At 46.4% G+C, this 18,351-nt stretch overlaps 1 protein-coding gene across 2 annotated transcripts; it reads right to left on the bottom strand.

Moving 5' to 3' along the window:
- Positions 1 to 610: 610 nt before the first annotated feature.
- Positions 611 to 8,558, bottom strand: LOC127919224 (ubiquitin carboxyl-terminal hydrolase 37-like). Of its 2 annotated transcripts, XM_052502724.1 has the most exons (12): positions 8,161 to 8,558; positions 7,484 to 7,836; positions 5,692 to 6,180; positions 5,281 to 5,412; positions 4,526 to 4,658; positions 4,280 to 4,416; positions 4,006 to 4,105; positions 3,797 to 3,876; positions 3,352 to 3,602; positions 2,833 to 2,914; positions 1,861 to 1,996; positions 611 to 1,791 (listed from the first exon to the last, which is right to left on the bottom strand). In XM_052502724.1, coding segments are annotated over exons 1-10 (1,731 nt in total). In that variant the 5' UTR covers positions 8,215 to 8,558; the 3' UTR covers positions 611 to 1,791; positions 1,861 to 1,996; positions 2,833 to 2,912. The 2 variants fall into 2 exon arrangements, with proteins under 2 accessions (XP_052358684.1, XP_052358683.1); XM_052502723.1 differs by having other exon boundaries at positions 611 to 1,996.
- Positions 8,559 to 18,351: the final 9,793 nt, after the last annotated feature.

Genomic DNA, 18,351 nt, shown 5'->3' on the forward strand with positions numbered 1-18,351 from the left:
TGGTAATGGTGAGGTTAGCATGTCGTGGGGGTATGATATAAAATGCTAACCTCCCCTATTATTGGTAATGGTGCGAGGTTAGCATGTCTTGGGGGTATGATATAAAATGCTAACCTCCGCTATTATTGGTAATGGTGAGAGGTTAGCATGTCTTGGCGGTATGATATAAAATGCTAACCTCCCCTATTATTGGTAATGGTGAGAGGTATGATATAAAATGCTAACCTCCCCTATTATTGGTAATGGTGAGAGGTTAGCATGTCTTGGCGGTATGATATAAAATGCTAACCTCCCCTATTATTGGTAATGGTGAGAGGTCTGGTATAAAATGCTAACCTCCCCTATTATTGGTAATGGTGAGAGGTTAGCATGTCTTGGGAGTATGATATAAAATGCTAACCTCCACTATTATTGGTAATGGTGAGAGGTTAGCATGTCTTGGGGGTATGATATAAAATGCTAACCTCCCCTGTTATTGGTAATGGTGAGAGGTTAGCATGTCTTGGGGGTATGATCCTCTGTAACTTTCTCACTCAACATGATTTACCATTCATTGCCCTTAAATTAATGGTGTCATTCTGTACAGTCACCGCATATGAAACATTTGATCTCCAATAGAAAAAAAGCCTTTAATAATGACAGGTCACAATGGTACAGTAAGGGTGTGGCGTCATTGTAAACATCGTTGATATTAAGCATCTCAATAAAATCACGATAAAGGGAAGGAGTTCCCATAGGTTGTTTGGTGACCCGTTACTCTACTCACAGAACCAAGGTCACATCCATAGCCCAGCATTTTCATGTCTGTATTTATTCAAATGGATACAACTGGAGAGTAACTTCAAAAGACACTCATAGCATCTCTGAATCTTTATGTGACATTCCTCCTCCAGACCTGATTGTGTGATAGAAGGCTCCATTACAGCTGCTTCCCTTTGTCACGTTTGCTGTTAGGACCGGCCTGAATCCCAGACGATAAATCTTCCTGAGTTAAAGAGTTACAAAGGTCGGGGGCGGCAGGGTAGCTTAGTGGTCAGAGCGTTGGACTAGTAACCGGAAGGTTGCAAGTTCAAACCCCCGAGCTGTCGTTCTGCCCCTGAACAGGCAGTTAACCCACTGTTCCCAGGCCGTCATTGAAAATAAGAATTTGTTCTTAACTGACTTGCCTGGTTAAATAAAGGTAAAATAAATAAAAAAACAGAATCATCTTAAATGGGATTTTCTTACATTTGCTTGTCTTTATTAATATTGCAGGTCTTCCGGTGTGACCATGCTGAATAAGAGGTTAGACACCACAGTGTATTTCACAACAGGAGGATTTCAACCAAACCAAATAGAAGGGATGTTATATCCTCTAAATAATCACACTCTCTATCCACCACATCTACATGTGTACTACATTTAGTGTGTATACTTTGTGTTTTTTTACATGAGCTTTATACATTAGGTGAAGTAGTCAAATCAAGGGCAGGTATTTATGACATAAGCTACTGAAAGAATGTTCATGCTCGTGTTGAAGAGCAGCATGATTGAAGTTGGGCTGAATGCTGCACCTGTTGAGGCAGGTCTGAGGGTGTTGGTGCTGGGTCTTATTCTGCCCATGTTGAGACTGGGCCTGGTTCTTCCCATGTTGAGGCTGGGCTGGGGATTTTGAGACTGGGCCTGGTACTACCCTTGTTGAGACAGGTCTGAGTGTTTGGAGGCTGGTCCAGGTGCTGCCCCTGTTTAGGCTGGGGCTGATGCTGGTGGCCCTGTTAGGCCCTGTGTGCTGGGGCCTCCCGCTCTATTGCCCTGTAGGGTGAAAGGGACCGTACACATAAATAGCAACACAAGAATATAGATGGTGAGAGTAAGCAGTACCTGAACATATAGAAGAGCATGTAGGCACTCCGGGCTCTGGTCCTCAGCACAGTGGCTTCATTGGACATTGACACCTGGCTGTCGTTACAGCAGAACCAGTTTCCACTGGCATGCAATATGTCACTAATGTAGTGCCCTGTGGAACAAGGAAGACAGACTAGAGGTCAAAGATCAGGCTATTGTGGGTAATAGAGTGTTTTGTAACAGTTAAACAGTTCATTTGGGAGGTATTTTATCTGTTACATGTGTCAAGTTTTGAAATCAGAGATAAACAAATACACATGGCATTAAATTAGACATGCCTCTCCATTCCTTTCAATTAAATTGAGCAAACTCTAAACATATTGCAGTGCTTGTTGGGATGACACTTCACTCTGAAGCCTGCAGCCTTGCTGGCTTGGCCGAAATGGCTGTTGGAGGGTCTAATTATCCCCTACCCCAGGAATCCCCAAATGGCGGCCCGCGCGACAAATTTGGCCCAAGGGTGATTTTATTTGGCCCCCTATGTTTTCTGACCAAATAAAACAGAATTGTTAAAAGACTGTAAAAAAAACAGCAAATCAGCTCCAAGTGATTTTCATTTTGGAAATCTGTTACAAAGTGTTCCCACGCACAATAAAGAGATATATGTGGTTGTACACAAATGTAAGCAAGGTTTGAAATAAGTCAAACATTATATCTGTTTGGCCTTCCTACAGTATATTTGCAGTCTACAAATTATTTGTAATTTTGTTCCACACCCCTTCCCATCTGGCTAAGAAAAAAACTGGACCCGAGGCTGAATCTAGTTGATGATCCCTGGCCTTCACCCTCGTTAATGTTCACTCCCTCAGCTTTGGGATGCTTGTGTATACGGCAGAGGCACACGTGAACATGCAAATTGAGATCCAAGGAGAAGGGAGTGATTTGGAATTCAGCTGATGTCATATGTATTGTGCATCTGCATGTGTGTGTTTGATGGTATTTACTTACCGGAGTTTGCGGAGCCTCCCAAATGAGAGACTACGCCAGTCAGCTGGTAGTAACCATTCACTGACTGTACTGGCTTCTGCTTCTGTAAGAAAACACATGTGATCATAGGATTCTCATTTCCTCTACAGTCCACCACACTGTCTACAGTCTACTACAGTACTAGTCCACTACAGGTCTACTACATCGTGTACTCCTCATAACTATCTCAGTGTTCTGTCATAACTTATTTTTCACTGGTTTCACTCTCTCTCTCTCTTCTCACCACTGAGGCTGTCAGCAACACTTTCCCTAGTTCCTGCTCCTTTGAATCTGAGGGGTCAAATATACATATCAAGAGCTGTGAAAATGTGGTCACTTGTCTGAATTGCTCTGGACTAAAACAGCTCCCATACATCACTAAAGATATCTGAGAAACATTTTAAATTGCAGCTTCCAGCTTCTCTGTCAGCAGGACCGTTTTGGGAGTGGGTGGTTTGTGTGGTGTTGGAGCAAGAATAGTATTATGGTGCCATGACCTACATGAACAGCAGAGGGCGCTGTCTTTGGCCACTCCAGGTGGGCTGGAGACTTGGCTGGCGAGGGTCTGGGGGATGGACCCCTGGATGCTGGGGGCCTGGTTGGTGAGGGCCTGTGGGCTGGCACTGTGCAGGTGTGGCACCATGTCCCCACAGAGGGTGGAGAGCCTCAGCTCCGAAGGAAACAAAAGAGGAGCCTCCAGCTTCTCCAACCCCCCAGGTCCTCCAAACCTCTTCAGATGCAGAACCAGCACACTGCCCAGAAACAGAGAGGAAGAGAGATGAACAGACAGACAATGAAACCAGTCAACAAAATAACAGATGAGTGAAATTTGTTTGGTGGTGCTCAGCTCTAAGTCCTACAACCTGCTCAGGAAGGTAACTACTCCTAAAGGCTCAGGACATTAAACACTGCTAGTACTATGAGAGGTTATAAAGGGACAACTCACAGAGGCAGTGTGTGGAACTGCTCCACCTTTGAGGCGTGGAGGCCTTTACAGCCCTCACATGTGAATTCAACCTGTTCACTCTGGTTAGAAACAAAAGCATTACATAATGAATGATACCACTACAATAATAACATAGCGTATTCTGAGGCAGTGGGCAGCTTGCCCTGGGTGTTAGTCTCTACATGCAGGGCTGAGCCCTAAGTGCTGACTTTGAAAGTGAGTGCTAGGCTGTTCAGCAAGGTGCGCTCAGGGCTGAAGTCCAATGAGAGGTGGTTGTAGTCCTCTCTGGTAGACGACTCGCGCCCACAGCTTCAGAAGCAGGAGAAAGAGAAGAAAAATGCATCAAGTCTGTTTCTGTTTCAGGACTCTACAATGTTTCTGTTCTGCCATGTGTTTTGTAATATTAATATATACTGTATATATATACACATATAGAAAGATCATGTTCTCAGTAGATACATTACAACCAATGGGATCTCTTACCTGGTACATGTGCGCACCGACACAAGCTGGAACTCCAGCTGGGAAACAGGGCAGGTATAGTTCATCCCGAGTGTCTTCAGAATCATGCCCTCCTCCTTCAGCTGGCACAGCATATTGATGAGTAACTCGTGTGCGTCCTATGATGAGGAAGAGACAGAAACACACCAAGATAAAAGCAAATGATGAAGAGAAAATTAACCCTTGCAAGAAGAGCACTCGTACACAAGAGAGTAGTGCCTCAGTTACCTGTTGCGTGTCCCCCAGATACTTCAAATCGTATCCCGACAAGGAGTACTTGACCTTCCACATGAGGTCTGCTTTTGAGGCCTGGTTTGCAACACTGTCAGGTAAACCCGAACGGTGCACATCAGACAGACTCCTGTAGGGGAGATAGAGAGTAAGTTAGCAGCTGACTGGATGGTGTCAACCTACTGGCTTACGCCTGAAGAGGCAGATGAGTAAATACAAATATGTTTTATCTAGTGGCACCCCATCATTAGAATTTTTTCATTCGATTTGATGCAATTTCACCTTTGAGGACGGACAATGAAGCCAAACAACAAAAATGTGTTGTTTATTCTCATAAGATATTTGGTTTGGATACTGCTCTCAATTCCAGAGCATTTTAAAAAACTACCAAATTTCCCACGGTAAGGTGGAATGTTCAGTCAATGAGCATTATGGGTCATGTAGTCATTCTACACTTTCCAAATTGGCCTACAAAATGCCTACATCATAATCAGTGTGTCATTGTTGTTCCTCTTGGTTATGAAGATTCCAAAAACAAAAAGAAACTGGAAAATAAACCATAAATACAATACACAGCAAAATATGAAGTGGTTAAGGTTAGGAAAAGAGTTAGGATTAGTGAAAGTGCTATCTTAACCTGCTACGACAATCCCTTTCTGTAGAAGTGGCGTGAAAAGAGTGTCCCTTCTTTAATTTATGACCACAATTAATGGGTGTGTGGGGTGAGTGTCTGCTTTTGAGCCTTCCCTTACCTGAGCAGGTTGGAGAAGGGGGAGGAGCTCCAGAGTTGTTCCTGGTGCAGGATTTCCTTTGAGAAGGAAGGCAGGACCAGGAGGCACTGCAGGGTGGCGTTAAGGAAGCAAGTGTTGCCAATGTTAGGCAACCTGTGAAGAAGAAGCAGCCATCAGTACACACATAGAGATTAATCATAACCTTCATATCTCTATAAAGTGATGATAATGGCAGGGGATAAGGGATACATTATATTTAACACAAAGAAGTGGATGTCCTTTAGACCAAGATTGACATAATTCATGGGTTTATAAATATCTAATAAAACGGACATGCTCGATAGTAAGCCCTATCCCCATAGTATATCAGACACTGATCTCTAAACAATAAATCACTTATATTCAATGCATTTGCAGTGTGTTGTGGTTTACCCAAGAAGTTCCATGTTGACCAGTGCCACCTGTTCTCCTCTGGCCCCCTGGGTCTCTTCTGACCCTCTGGTGGCTGAGCTGGTCCTGTGAAGAGTCATGCTTCTTCTGGTGGCTGAGCTGGCCCTGGGAAGAGTCATGCTTCTGGTGGCTGAGCTGGTCCTGGGAAGAGTCATGCTTCTGGTGGCTGAGCTGGTCCTGGGAAGAGTCATGCTTCTGGTGGCTGAGCTGGTCCTGGGAAGAGTCATGCTTCTGGTGGCTGAGCTGGTCCTGGGAAGAGTCATGCTTCTGGTGGCTGAGCTGGTCCTGGGAAGAGTCATGCTTCTGGTGGCTGAGCTGGTCCTGGGAAGAGTCATGCTTCTGGTGGCTGAGCTGGTCCTGGGAAGAGTCATGCTTCTGGTGGCTGAGCTGGTCCTGGGAAGAGTCATGCTTCTGGTGGCTGAGACTGGTCTCTGGGGCATTGGACTGGAGTGGTCCTGAAGAGACAGAGGTCTGGAGGAAGGAGCAAAACAGGTCTAACGCCTCCAACACAGAGATATTATCACTCTACACAGTCTCTCTATTAAATACTGTACTGTACTATAAACACAGCTGAGTACTGCTGTCCATATAAATGCAGTGGACCAAGTAGACCAGGCCAATAGGTTAGTACTCTCTTTATCCACTAGATGTAGACAGAAGAGGCTAAAACTACAGTTTGAGGAAAATAACTTTCTGGGACTGTGTTTATCAAGTGTCTCAGAGTAGGAGTCTGATCTAGGACCAGTTTTGCATTTTAGATAGATCAATGAATCAGATTATTATGGACAGAGAGGACCTGATCCTAGATCAGCACTCATACTGTTGATTAACACTGGCCCTGGTCTGGTAGCACTAAACCCAACTCTCCAAAGAGACTCTAGGATGGCACTGTAAGCTCCTCTTCCTCCCGGGGAAGGACTGCCCGTTCCATGATCTCGCCATCACGGTTGACAACTCCATTGTGTCCTCCTCCCAGAGCGCTAAGAACCTTGGCGTGATCCTGGACAACACCCTGACGTTCTCAACTAACATCAAGGCGGTGTCCCGTTCCTGTAGGTTCATGCTCTACAACATCCGCAGAGTACGACCCTGCCTCACACAGGAAGCGGCGCAGGTCCTAATCCAGGCACTTGTCATCTCCCGTCTTGATTACTGCAACTCGCTGTTGGCTGGGCTCCCTGCCTGTGCCATTAAACCCCTACAACTCATCCAGAACGCCGCAGCCCGTCTGGTGTTCAACCTTCCCAAGTTCTCTCACGTCACCCCGCTCCTCCGCTCTCTCCACTGGCTTCCAGTTGAAGCTCGCATCCGCTACAAGACCATGGTGCTCGCCTACGGAGCTGTGAGGGGAACGGCACCTCAGTACCTCCAGGCTCTGATCAGGCCCTACACCCAAACAAGGGCACTGCGTTCATCCACCTCTGGCCTGCTCGCCTCCCTACCACTGAGGAAGTACAGTTCCCGCTCAGCCCAGTCAAAACTGTTCGCTGCTCTGGCCCCCAATGGTGGAACAAACTCCCTCACGACGCCAGGACAGCGGAGTCAATCACCACCTTCCGGAGACACCTGAAACCCCACCTCTTCAAGGAATACCTAGGATAGGGTAAGTAAGGGTATGTAATCCTTCTCACCCCCCTTCTCCCCCAACAAGATTTAGATGCAAGTGGCTGTTCCACTGGTTGTCATAAGGTGTATGCACCAATTTGTAAGTCGCTCTGGATAAGAGCGTCTGCTAAATGACTTAAATGTAATGTAAATGTAATGTTTGGATTACCTGACTTTTGTGCCCTCCTGACTGGTGTCTCCATGACGATCCAGAGGGTTGGTAGGAGAGGGAGAACTAGGGTGGGACACCACTGGAGAGGATTTCACTGGGGAAGGGTTTTTGGCAGGTGACCGGGGTACAGAGGGTTGTTTAGCAGGAGAGCAAGGCTGAGAGGAACATTTAACAGGAGAGGGAGGTGGATGGAGGGAGGAGAGTTGGTCAGAGGGTGAGGGGTCAGAGGTAGCGGAGCCATTCCGTTCAGAACGGTCAGATGGAATTGGAGAGGGGGATGAAGTGCCCCTCTCCTTCTTCTTTCTTGTCTTCTGCTCCACATCAACTGAATTTGCTTTCTGACGTTTTTTCTGTTGACAAGAAAATGTGATAGTGCTAAATACTTTCCCCCCTGATCCCCAGCCAATGGAAGAGGGGGGTCATAAGAGTAGGAAGAGGTTGGCCTAAATGGAGAATCATAGGTATCTATCCTAAACCTCAAATAACACAGTATAGACAGGTTACATTGAGTGACATTTGCAATAGCCGAACTTCATGTACATTTCATGTACACTTTTTACGTATTTGTCAATCAGAATGTCATTTTACTTTTATTCTTCCCACTAGGTTTAAGAGAAAAATACTACTCCAGAATTATAGTAGTTGTTAATTGATTAAATGACCTGATTTCATACCTTTTTGCACCAGCAGAAACAAGCCATGTCGATAACCAATGAAGACTGATACATTTCCTCATTAACCCATTGTTCAAATTGGCTTTAAGACCATTGTGATGTCATCGGTCATGTATGACACCACCACCTGGCAACCCAATCTATATCATTTTAAAATATATTGTTCAATGAACAAATATGTTTTATTGAAGAGCAAAGTAATGCAGTTTACATACAATATTGTAGATAATATGCTCCATTGTATTCTTGTTTCTTTTTACATTCATTTTTTGTATGTTGTTTCATTAAACTTACAACCACAATAAAGGCATTTTAAGTGCCTTCATCTTCATCTTCATAATTTTTTGATAGCTTCCATGTTGTTTGTGGTTTGGTCATCGGTTTATTTAAATGCTCAATGCTTTTTCTCTTATTCACCAGCAGATGGACAAAGGGTTGGTTAAAAGAATGTGAACAGGTGGTAGAGATTTAGCATAAACCTCATACAAGAATCCAGATTGGTTAAGGATAGTTTTCCGTATTCAATCTTGCCTTGAGGGCAGCTCTGTCTCAAGGACATAATGAATGTGATTGGTTCAATTAAAGCTCAATGGTCAGTGGGCAGAGCTTACAGTGCCCAGTGCGAGTTAAATACACTTGCTAGGTGATAAATTGGTGTTGAATGGAAGGCATAACACAAGGTTGCTGGAATGAATGTTGTTTTCTAACCCCACTCTAACCCCTAAACAATTATTCTTACCTAAACTTAACACAACCCTAGCTAGAGTCCCAGGTCTGTTTAGTGCTGTCTTGCCAACTCCTACTAGCTAGAGTCCCAGGTCTGTTTAGTGCTGTCTTGCCAACTCCTACTAGCTAGAGTCCCAGGTCTGTTTTGTGCTGTCTTGCCAACTCCTACTAGCTAGAGTCCCAGGTCTGTTTAGTGCTGTCTTGCCAACTCCTACTAGCTAGAGTCCCAGGTCTGTTTAGTGCTGTCTTGCCAACTCCTACAAGCAAGAGTCCCAGGTCTGTTTAGTGCTGTCTTGCCAACTCCTACTAGCAAGAGTCCCAGGTCTGTTTAGTGCTGTCTTGCCAACTCCTACTAGCTAGAGTCCCAGGTCTGTTTTGTGCTGTCTTGCCAACTCCTACTAGCTAGAGTCCCAGGTCTGTTTAGTGCTGTCTTGCCAATCCTACTAGCTAGAGTCCCAGGTCTGTTTAGTGCTGTCTTGCCAACTCCTACAAGCAAGAGTCCCAGGTCTGTTTAGTGCTGTCTTGCCAACTCCTACTAGCAAGAGTCCCAGGTCTGTTTAGTGCTGTCTTGCCAACTCCTACTAGCTAGAGTCCCAGGTCTGTTTAGTGCTGTCTTGCCAACTCCTACAAGCTAGAGTCCCAGGTCTGTTTAGTGCTGTCTTGCCAACTCCTACTAGCTAGAGTCCCAGGTCTGTTTAGTGCTGTCTTGCCAACTCCTACTAGCTAGAGTCCCAGGTCTGTTTAGTGCTGTCTTGCCAACTCCTACTAGCTAGAGTCCCAGGTCTGTTTAGTGCTGTCTTGTCAACTCCTACTAGCTAGAGTCCCAGGTCTGTTTAGTGCTGTCTTGCCAACTCCTACTAGCAAGAGTCCCAGGTCCATTTTTAATATGAAACTAATCGTTGGATAACAGATCTACTCTCGGAACTGTGATACTGTGAACCATCAGATCCTCCTCTCCACCCTCTCCGAGTTGGGCATCTCCGGCGCGGCCCACGCTTGGATTGCGTCCTACCTGACAGGTCGCTCCTACCAGGTGGCGTGGCGAGAATCTGTCTCCTCACCACGCGCTCTCACCACTGGTGTCCCCCAGGGCTCTGTTCTAGGCCCTCTCCTATTCTCGCTATACACCAAGTCACTTGGCTCTGTCATAACCTCACATGGTCTCTCCTATCATTGCTATGCAGACGACACACAATTAATCTTCTCCTTTCCCCCTTCTGATGACCAGGTGGCGAATCGCATCTCTGCATGTCTGGCAGACATATCAGTGTGGATGACGGATCACCACCTCAAGCTGAACCTCGGCAAGACGGAGCTGCTCTTCCTCCCGGGAAGGACTGCCCGTTCCATGATCTCGCCATCACGGTTGACAACTCCATTGTGTCCTCCTCCCAGAGCGCTAAGAACCTTGGCGTGATCCTGGACAACACCCTGTCGTTCTCAACTAACATCAAGGCGGTGGCCCGTTCCTGTAGGTTCATGCTCTACAACATCCGCAGAGTACGACCCTGCCTCACACAGGAAGCGGCGCAGGTCCTAATCCAGGCACTTGTCATCTCCCGTCTGGATTACTGCAACTCGCTGTTGGCTGGGCTCCCTGCCTGTGCCATTAAACCCCTACAACTCATCCAGAACGCCGCAGCCCGTCTGGTGTTCAACCTTCCCAAGTTCTCTCACGTCACCCCGCTCCTCCGCTCTCTCCACTGGCTTCCAGTTGAAGCTCGCATCCACTACAAGACCATGGTGCTTGCCTACGGAGCTGTGAGGGGAACGGCACCTCAGTACCTCCAGGCTCTGATCAGGCCCTACACCCAAACAAGGGCACTGCGTTCATCCACCTCTGGCCTGCTCGCCTCCCTACCACTGAGGAAGTACAGTTCCCGCTCAGCCCAGTCAAAACTGTTCGCTGCTCTGGCCCCCCAATGGTGGAACAAACTCCCTCACGAGGCCAGGACAGCGGAGTCAATCACCACCTTCCGGAGACACCTGAAACCCCACCTCTTTAAGGAATACCTAGGATAGGATAAGTAATCCTTCTCACCCCCCTTTAAGAGTTAGATGCACTATTGTAAAGTGACTGTTCTACTGGATGTCATAAGGTGAATGCACCAATTTGTAAGTCGCTCTGGATAAGAGCGTCTGCTAAATGACTTAAATGTAAATGTTAAATGGAACTCATTTACACACGTTACTGTGTGTGTTTCGATTCTCTCTCGCACAAACACACACATACACGCTCACCCTCTATAACCACTCTTTATATTTACAGTGGTGATGAACAGCTGAATGCATTTCATTGTGAATTCTGAAAACAAGCAAACCTAACTCAGAAATACATTTCACTGGTTGCCATGGTGAATAATCCATTAATAATTGGTTGGACACATGAAAGGAAACAAAGAGTTTACCGGAAACTCAAAATGAAAATACTTGCAGATCAATTCAGATCAACAAATTACAATAGTAGATCTAATTACATTTAGAGGATTCTAAATTAATATCTAATGGGCTTTTATACAATGATAATGCAGGGATAATAATAAATGCATATATCTGTAGGGCTTGGGCAAATCTGGTTTTAGAGTACTTAAGCATTGAATACATTGAAGTTTTCCCATTTTGGCCTTTAGGCTACACTTTACAATAGGACTCATCTCTGACTGCCTGCAACATCTACAGTGGTACAATATAAATATATTTTTGAATTACTTTTTAAAAATGTATATGTTTATTAAGTTGTCTTGCTTTTCTCAGAGCAGCACAAAACGGTGCTGAAATAGTTGACCATACGCAGGTAGGCTTTTGCTTCAAATCCTATTGTAACAATTGGATGACATTGGGAGTTCCAGTAAGCAACAATTTGTTGCCTTCATTAGCCTACTTTATTCTTAAAATAACTCCAGCACATAAAAGAGAAAGGAGCCTTAATTAATTAACAATAAAGTGATTTAATTTACAAATGCATTTGAATGTACTTAATATTGGCCATCAACCAGAAACACACCGTGGTAGAAACATGTTATTGATTATTCTTAATTTTTTTACTATTTCAAAATGCACATGTTTAATAAGCTACTGTGCAGTCTGACAAGTAAACATAGCCCACAGTACATAGTAAACATAGCCCACAGTACATAGTAAACATAGCCCACAGTACATAGTAAACATAGCCCACAGTACATAGTAAACATAGCCCACAGTACATAGTAAACATGGCCCACACTACATAGTAAACATAGCCCACACTACATCGTAAACATAGCCCACAGTACATAGTAAACATAGCCCACAGTACATAGTAAACATAGCCCACAGTACATAGTAAACATAGCCCACAGTACATAGTAAACATAGCCCACAGTACATAGTAAACATAGCCCACAGTACATAGTAAACATGGCCCACAGTACATAGTAAACATAGGCCACAGTACATAGTAAACATAGCCCACAGTACATAGTGTACATCGCCCACAGTACATGTTAAACATGGCAAAGATGCTTCATTCCTTACATAAGGGAGAGCAGACCATGTCAAGACTTTCTCAGTGACCTCAAGTTTTTTTCGGGTTGCATCAGTCTTGGACACAGTATTAATGATGAACACCTGGAGGTTCACTGGTCAGCCACATTTGCCTCGGGATCCATCCCAGTTGGGGCGGCATGTAGTCTAGTGGTTAGAGCGTTGGGCCAGTAACCGGAAGGTTGTTGAATGAAATCCCTGAGCTGACGAGGTAAAAATCTGTTGTTCTGTCCCTGAACAAGGCAGTTAACCCACTGTTCCTAGGACATCATTGTAAATAAGAATTTGTTCTTAAATGACTTGCCTCGTTAAATAAAAAAATATAAGTATCTGTCTCTGCAAATAATGACTGATACTGATTCACGTGCACCTTCATCAGATGAGCAGAATGGTACTGCTCTGCGCCCCATCGATTGTGGTGTCCTGTGATAGAAATGGTAGATCAATTAAGAATTAAAAGTGACTCCAACACACAAATTCTGCATAATGAAACATGTTTTAAGAATGTAGCAAAACCAACTGCTTTCATGGGAACCATGTGTTTTATCGGTGTGGCCCGTTGTCCAGCCCTTTGTCCACCGATCTCCACAGATGGTTGTCTGCATGGTCGTATGCTCTGCAAAAGTATTGATTGTATTCCACAGTATGCCTACACATATATATGTTAAGAATATAATTAAACATTTTCATTTGTCTTAGAATAAAAACCTAATCTAACTGCAGTTTCAGTCAGTAATATGCTACTGTCCAGTTACAGCTTCGTCGGACCAAGTGGGAAAAAATAGGTGTCTTTTTCGGGAGTGTGTGCAGGACAGAGAAATAGCAATACCTACACTATTGTTTTACATTCAACCACCTTCTTCATCCTCATCATTCAGTTCATTGAAATACAATTTTGAATGCACAATTATGAGTTTATATTTGTTTATATCACCCATTCATTGACAGCATTAATTCAGGTAGAGACACATTAGACCTTGGGACCCAAAAGCATAATCAGTGCTCTATCTCCCCCTTGTGGTGGTCTGGAGCAATGATTCAGTAACGCATGGTAACATACTAAACCACAAATGACCTCTCAATCCTGCGGCATAATCTCAAAACGTTTAATTGAGGAACCACTGTAAATCACACAGACACAGCTACAGATGTATATTAGAGTTGAGGTTAGAAGAATAAGTTACTGTATTTGACCACACTCACATACACACACACACATTAAATAATAATAATAATAATAATATATGCCATTTAGCTGACGCTTTTATCCAAAGCGACTTACAGTCATGTGTGCATACATTCTACGTATGGGTGGTCCCGGAATCGAACCCACTACCCTGGCGTTACAGTATCATACCGTTATTTGTCCTAATCCTGGATGATACAGTAAAACACATTACCAAAGATCTTTAATCATGTGTGATTCAGTACATGTTCAGTGGTGGAAGAGACCCTCTGGAGTTGCTGCAGTGTGTCTGGGGCTGCTGTGTGTTCTCCTACTGGCTGGGACCATAGTCCTGTCTGTCTACTGTACGTTTAGTATGTTGTCACTGAGACTTAAGTAGCCTACTTAATCATACCTACTCATTAATGGTGTTTTAGTTACATGTTTGATGAACTTTTCCCTTTTACAGATGGAGTCATTGGTCATCACAAGTCAACACAGATAGACCAGCTACAGGACAGCAACAGCCTTCTGACTAAAGAGAGAGACCAGCTACAGGACAGCAACAGCCTTCTGACTAAAGAGAGAGACCAGCTACACGACAGCAACAGCCTTCTGACGAAAGAAAGAGACCAGCTACAGACCAGTTACAACAACCTGATTAAAGTTAGAGACCAGCTACAGACAGAGAGATTTTCTTAGTGGGAGGCTTACCAATCTCAGTGAGTAAACCTACAGTCATACATTTTCATAAATCCCACACACTTTATTATGTGTCTTAATTTTTAACTAAGTAAGTATCCAGTGTGATAAGTTGAAGGAAATTCATGTTTTCATCTTGAAGAACAAACCTGTCCTGAAGGCTGGCAGAAATTAAAATCCAGTTGGTACTTCCTGTCTACTGAGAATAAAACCTGGAAGGAGAGCAGACCTGGTGATTCGATGGAGAGAGAGAGAGAGAGAGAGAGAGAGAGAGATTTGATCATGCATATACTGTACATACATATATTTACTGTATATATTTATCTTTCTCAACGACAGACATTTCTCTTCAACCTCAAGAAGAGAGTCTGGATTGGTCTGACTGACTCTGTTATTGAGGGGACCTGGAAATGGGTGGACGGTACCCCACTGACCACAAGGTGAGAGATGATAACTAATCTGTCAATAAGGCTCCATTCAAAATGTTCTATACAGGTTATTGTCACTGATGGCAGCAATCAACAAAGTTAACTGTAATATGAAAGATGTCTGTATATTATTTAGTATTGTGATGTTCTAACTGTGATGTCTTATCGTTTTTAACCCTGTAGGTACTGGTATTAACCATGATATCTGACTGTTTTAACCCTGTAGGTACTGGTATTAGCCATGATATCTGACTGTTGTTAACCCTGTAGGTACTGGTATTAACCATGATATCTGACTGTTTTAACCCTGTAGGTGCTGGTATTAACCATGATATCTGACTGTTTTTAACCCTGTAGGTACTGGTATTAACCATGATATCTGACTGTTTTAACCCTGTAGGTACTGGTATTAACCATGATATCTGACTGTTATTAACCCTGTAGGTACTGGTATTAACCATGATATCTGACTGTTTTAACCCTGTATGTACTGGTATTAACCATGATATCTGACTGTTATTAACCCTGTAGGTACTGGTATTAACCATGATATCTGACTGTGTTTAACCCTGTAGGTACTGGTATTAACCATGCTATCTGACTGTGTTTAACCCTGTAGGTACTGGTATTAACCATGATATCTGACTGTGTGTAACCCTGTAGGTACTGGTATTAACCATGGTATCTGACTGTGTTTAACCCTGTAGGTACTGGTATTAACCATGGTATCTGACTGTGTTTAACCCTGTAGGTACTGGTATTAACCATGATATCTGACTGTGTTTAACCCTGTAGGTACTGGTATTAACCATGATATCTGACTGTGTGTAACCCTGTAGGTACTGGTATTAACCATGGTATCTGACTGTGTTTAACCCTGTAGGTACTGGTATTAACCATGGTATCTGACTGTGTTTAACCCTGTAGGTACTGGTATTAACCATGATATCTGACTGTTATTAACCCTGTAGGTATTGGTATTAACCATGATATCTGACTGTTATTAACCCTGTAGGTACTGGTATTAACCATGATATCTGACTGTTGTTAACCCTGTAGGTACTGGTATTAACCATGGTATCTGACTGTGTTTAACCCTGTAGGTACTGGTATTAACCATGATATCTGACTGTGTTTAACCCTGTAGGTACTGGTCTCCACATCAGCCTGATAATGGTGATGGCAAACACATACAGCAGCCTTCAATGTACACAACTTCCTCCTTCATTCTCTCTCTCTCTGTCTTTCTCTCACACACACACTCACACATGCACATACACAAATGCATACACATATTGTTGTATGTGTTTGTAGTTCAACATGAAGTCAGTACAGTTTACATTGAGCATACACATCATTTCCAATTCAAATATATTCAACAGATATTTACATGCTCCAATTTAGGCCTGGTGATGACATTCTCAACAGTACCAAACCACCATTACATACACATTACATTTACATTTAAGTCATTTAGCAGACGCTCTTATCCAGAGCGACTTACAAACTGTATAGGAGTTGACTGTATCACCAATCAATGAGTGTAGTAGAGATATCAAAGGATATTACTTAATCATCTTTGACAGTCAGTCTTTGTTGTCAATTTACATATAAGCATAATAACAAATGCTCTATTTGACTGCTCCCTATATGGTCCCAAAAGAGGGAGGGGAAGTGGATATTTTCAGTGGTTCTGTAACGAGTTTCCTCCTCTTCTTCCGAAGAGGAGAGGCGAAACGGATCAGAGGACCAATACGCGGCGTGGTAATTTTCCATGGTACTTTTTAATGCTTTACGGTACACATGAACAAACTAACAAAACAAAAAATGTGAAAACTCAAATTACAGTCCTATCTGGTGCACACACAGAGACAGGAAACAATCACCCACAAACACACAGTGAAACCCAGGCCACCTAAGTATGATTCTCAATCAGAGACAACTAATGACACCTGCCTCTGATTGAGAACCATACTAGGCCGAAACATAGAAATTCCCAAAACCTAGACAAACAAACATAGACTGCCCACCCAACTCACGCCCTGACCATACCAACCAAACACAAAACACAGAAAACAAAGGTCAGAACGTGACAGTACCCCCCCCCCAAAGGTGCGGACTCCGGCCGCAAAACCTTGACCTATAGGGGAGGGTCTGGGTGGGCATCTGTCCGCGGTGGCGGTTCTGGCGCGGGACGCGGACCCCACTTCACCACTGTCTTTGTCCGCCTCCGTGGCTTTCTCACCATGGCAACCCCTCTCAATGACCCCACTGGACAGAGGGGCAGCTCGGGACAGAGGGGCAGAAGCTCTGGACAGAGGGACAGGGGCTCTGGACAGAGGGACAGGGGCTCTGGCGCTTCTGGGCTGAGGGGCTCTGGCGCCTCTGGGCTGAGGGGCTCTGGCGCCTCTGGGCTGAGGGGCTCTGGCGCCTCTGGGCTGAGGGGCTCCGGCAGCGGCGCCGGACAGGCGGGACGCTCTGGCAGCGGCGCCGGACAGGCGGGACGCTCCGGCAGTGGCGCCGGACAGGCGGGACGCTCCGGCAGCGGCGCCGGACAGGCGGGAGGCTCCGGCAGCGGCGCCGGACAGGCGGGACGCTCCGGCAACGGCGCCGGACAGGCGGGAGCACCTGCAGAGAGGAGACAGAGAGACAGCCTGGTGCGTGGAGCTGCTACAGGAGGCAGCGGCGCCGGACAGGCGGGACGCTCCAGCAGCGGCGCCGGACAGGAGGGACGCTCCGGCAGCGGCGCCAGACAGGCGGGACGCTCCGGCAGCGGCGCCAGACAGGCGGGACGCTCCGGCAGCGGCGCCAGACAGGCGGGACGCTCCAGCAGCGGCGCCGGACAGGCGGGACGCTCCGGCAGCGGCGCCGGACAGGCGGGAGGCTCCGGCAGCAGCGCCGGACAGGCGGGAGGCTCCGGCAGCGGCGCCGGACAGGCGGGAGGCTCCGGCAGCGGCGCCAGACAGGCGGGAGGCTCCGGACAGGCGGGAGGCTCCGGCAGCGGCGCCGGACAGGCGGGAGGCTCCGGCAGCGGCGCCGGACAGGCGGGAGGCTCCGGCAGCGGCGCCGGACAGGCGGGAGGCTCCCGGACAGGCGGGGAGGCTCCGGCAGCGGCGCCGGACAGGCGGGAGGCTCCGGCAGCGGCGCCGGACAGGCGGGAGGCTCCGGCAGCGGCGCCGGACAGGCGGGAGGCCCGGACAGGCGGGAGGCTCCGGCAGCGGCGCCGGACAGGCGGGACGCTCCGGCAGCGGCGCCAGACAGGCGGGACGCTCCAGCAGCGGCGCCGGACAGGCGGGACGCTCCGGCAGCAGCGCCGGACAGGCGGGAGGCTCCGGCAGCAGCGCCGGACAGGCGGGAGGCTCCGGCAGCGGCGCCGGACAGGCGGGAGGCTCCGGCAGCGGCGCCGGACAGGCGGGAGGCTCCGGACAGGCGGGAGGCTCCGGCAGCGGCGCCGGACAGGCGGGAGGCTCCCGGACAGGCGGGAGGCTCCGGCAGCGGCGCCGGACAGGCGGGGGCTCCGGCAGCGGCGCCCGGACAGGCGGGAGCACCTGCAGGGAGGAGACTGAGAGACAGCCTGGTGCGTGGGGCTGCCACAGGAACTACCAGGCTGGGAAGACTTTCAGGAGGCTTGGTGTTAGGAGGAGCCTG

The sequence above is a fragment of the Oncorhynchus keta genome, unplaced genomic scaffold (genome assembly GCF_023373465.1).
Source record: "Oncorhynchus keta strain PuntledgeMale-10-30-2019 unplaced genomic scaffold, Oket_V2 Un_contig_16035_pilon_pilon, whole genome shotgun sequence".
NCBI lineage: Eukaryota > Metazoa > Chordata > Actinopteri > Salmoniformes > Salmonidae > Oncorhynchus > Oncorhynchus keta.

What these genes read in the sequence shown, in the direction of transcription:
- LOC127919224 (XM_052502724.1), bottom strand. Translation starts at nt 8,214, where the DNA reads ATGTATCAGTCTTCATTGGTTATCGACATGGCTTGTTTCTGCTGGTGC. An exon ending in CAGGAGGGCACAAAAGTCAG is followed by an intron (nt 6,181 to 7,483) that starts GTAATCCAAACA and finishes TCCTTCCTCCAG; the next exon opens with ACCTCTGTCTCTTCAGGACC. An exon ending in ATCTGGGGGACACGCAACAG is followed by an intron (nt 4,417 to 4,525) that starts GTAACTGAGGCA and finishes TCCTCATCATAG; the next exon opens with GACGCACACGAGTTACTCAT.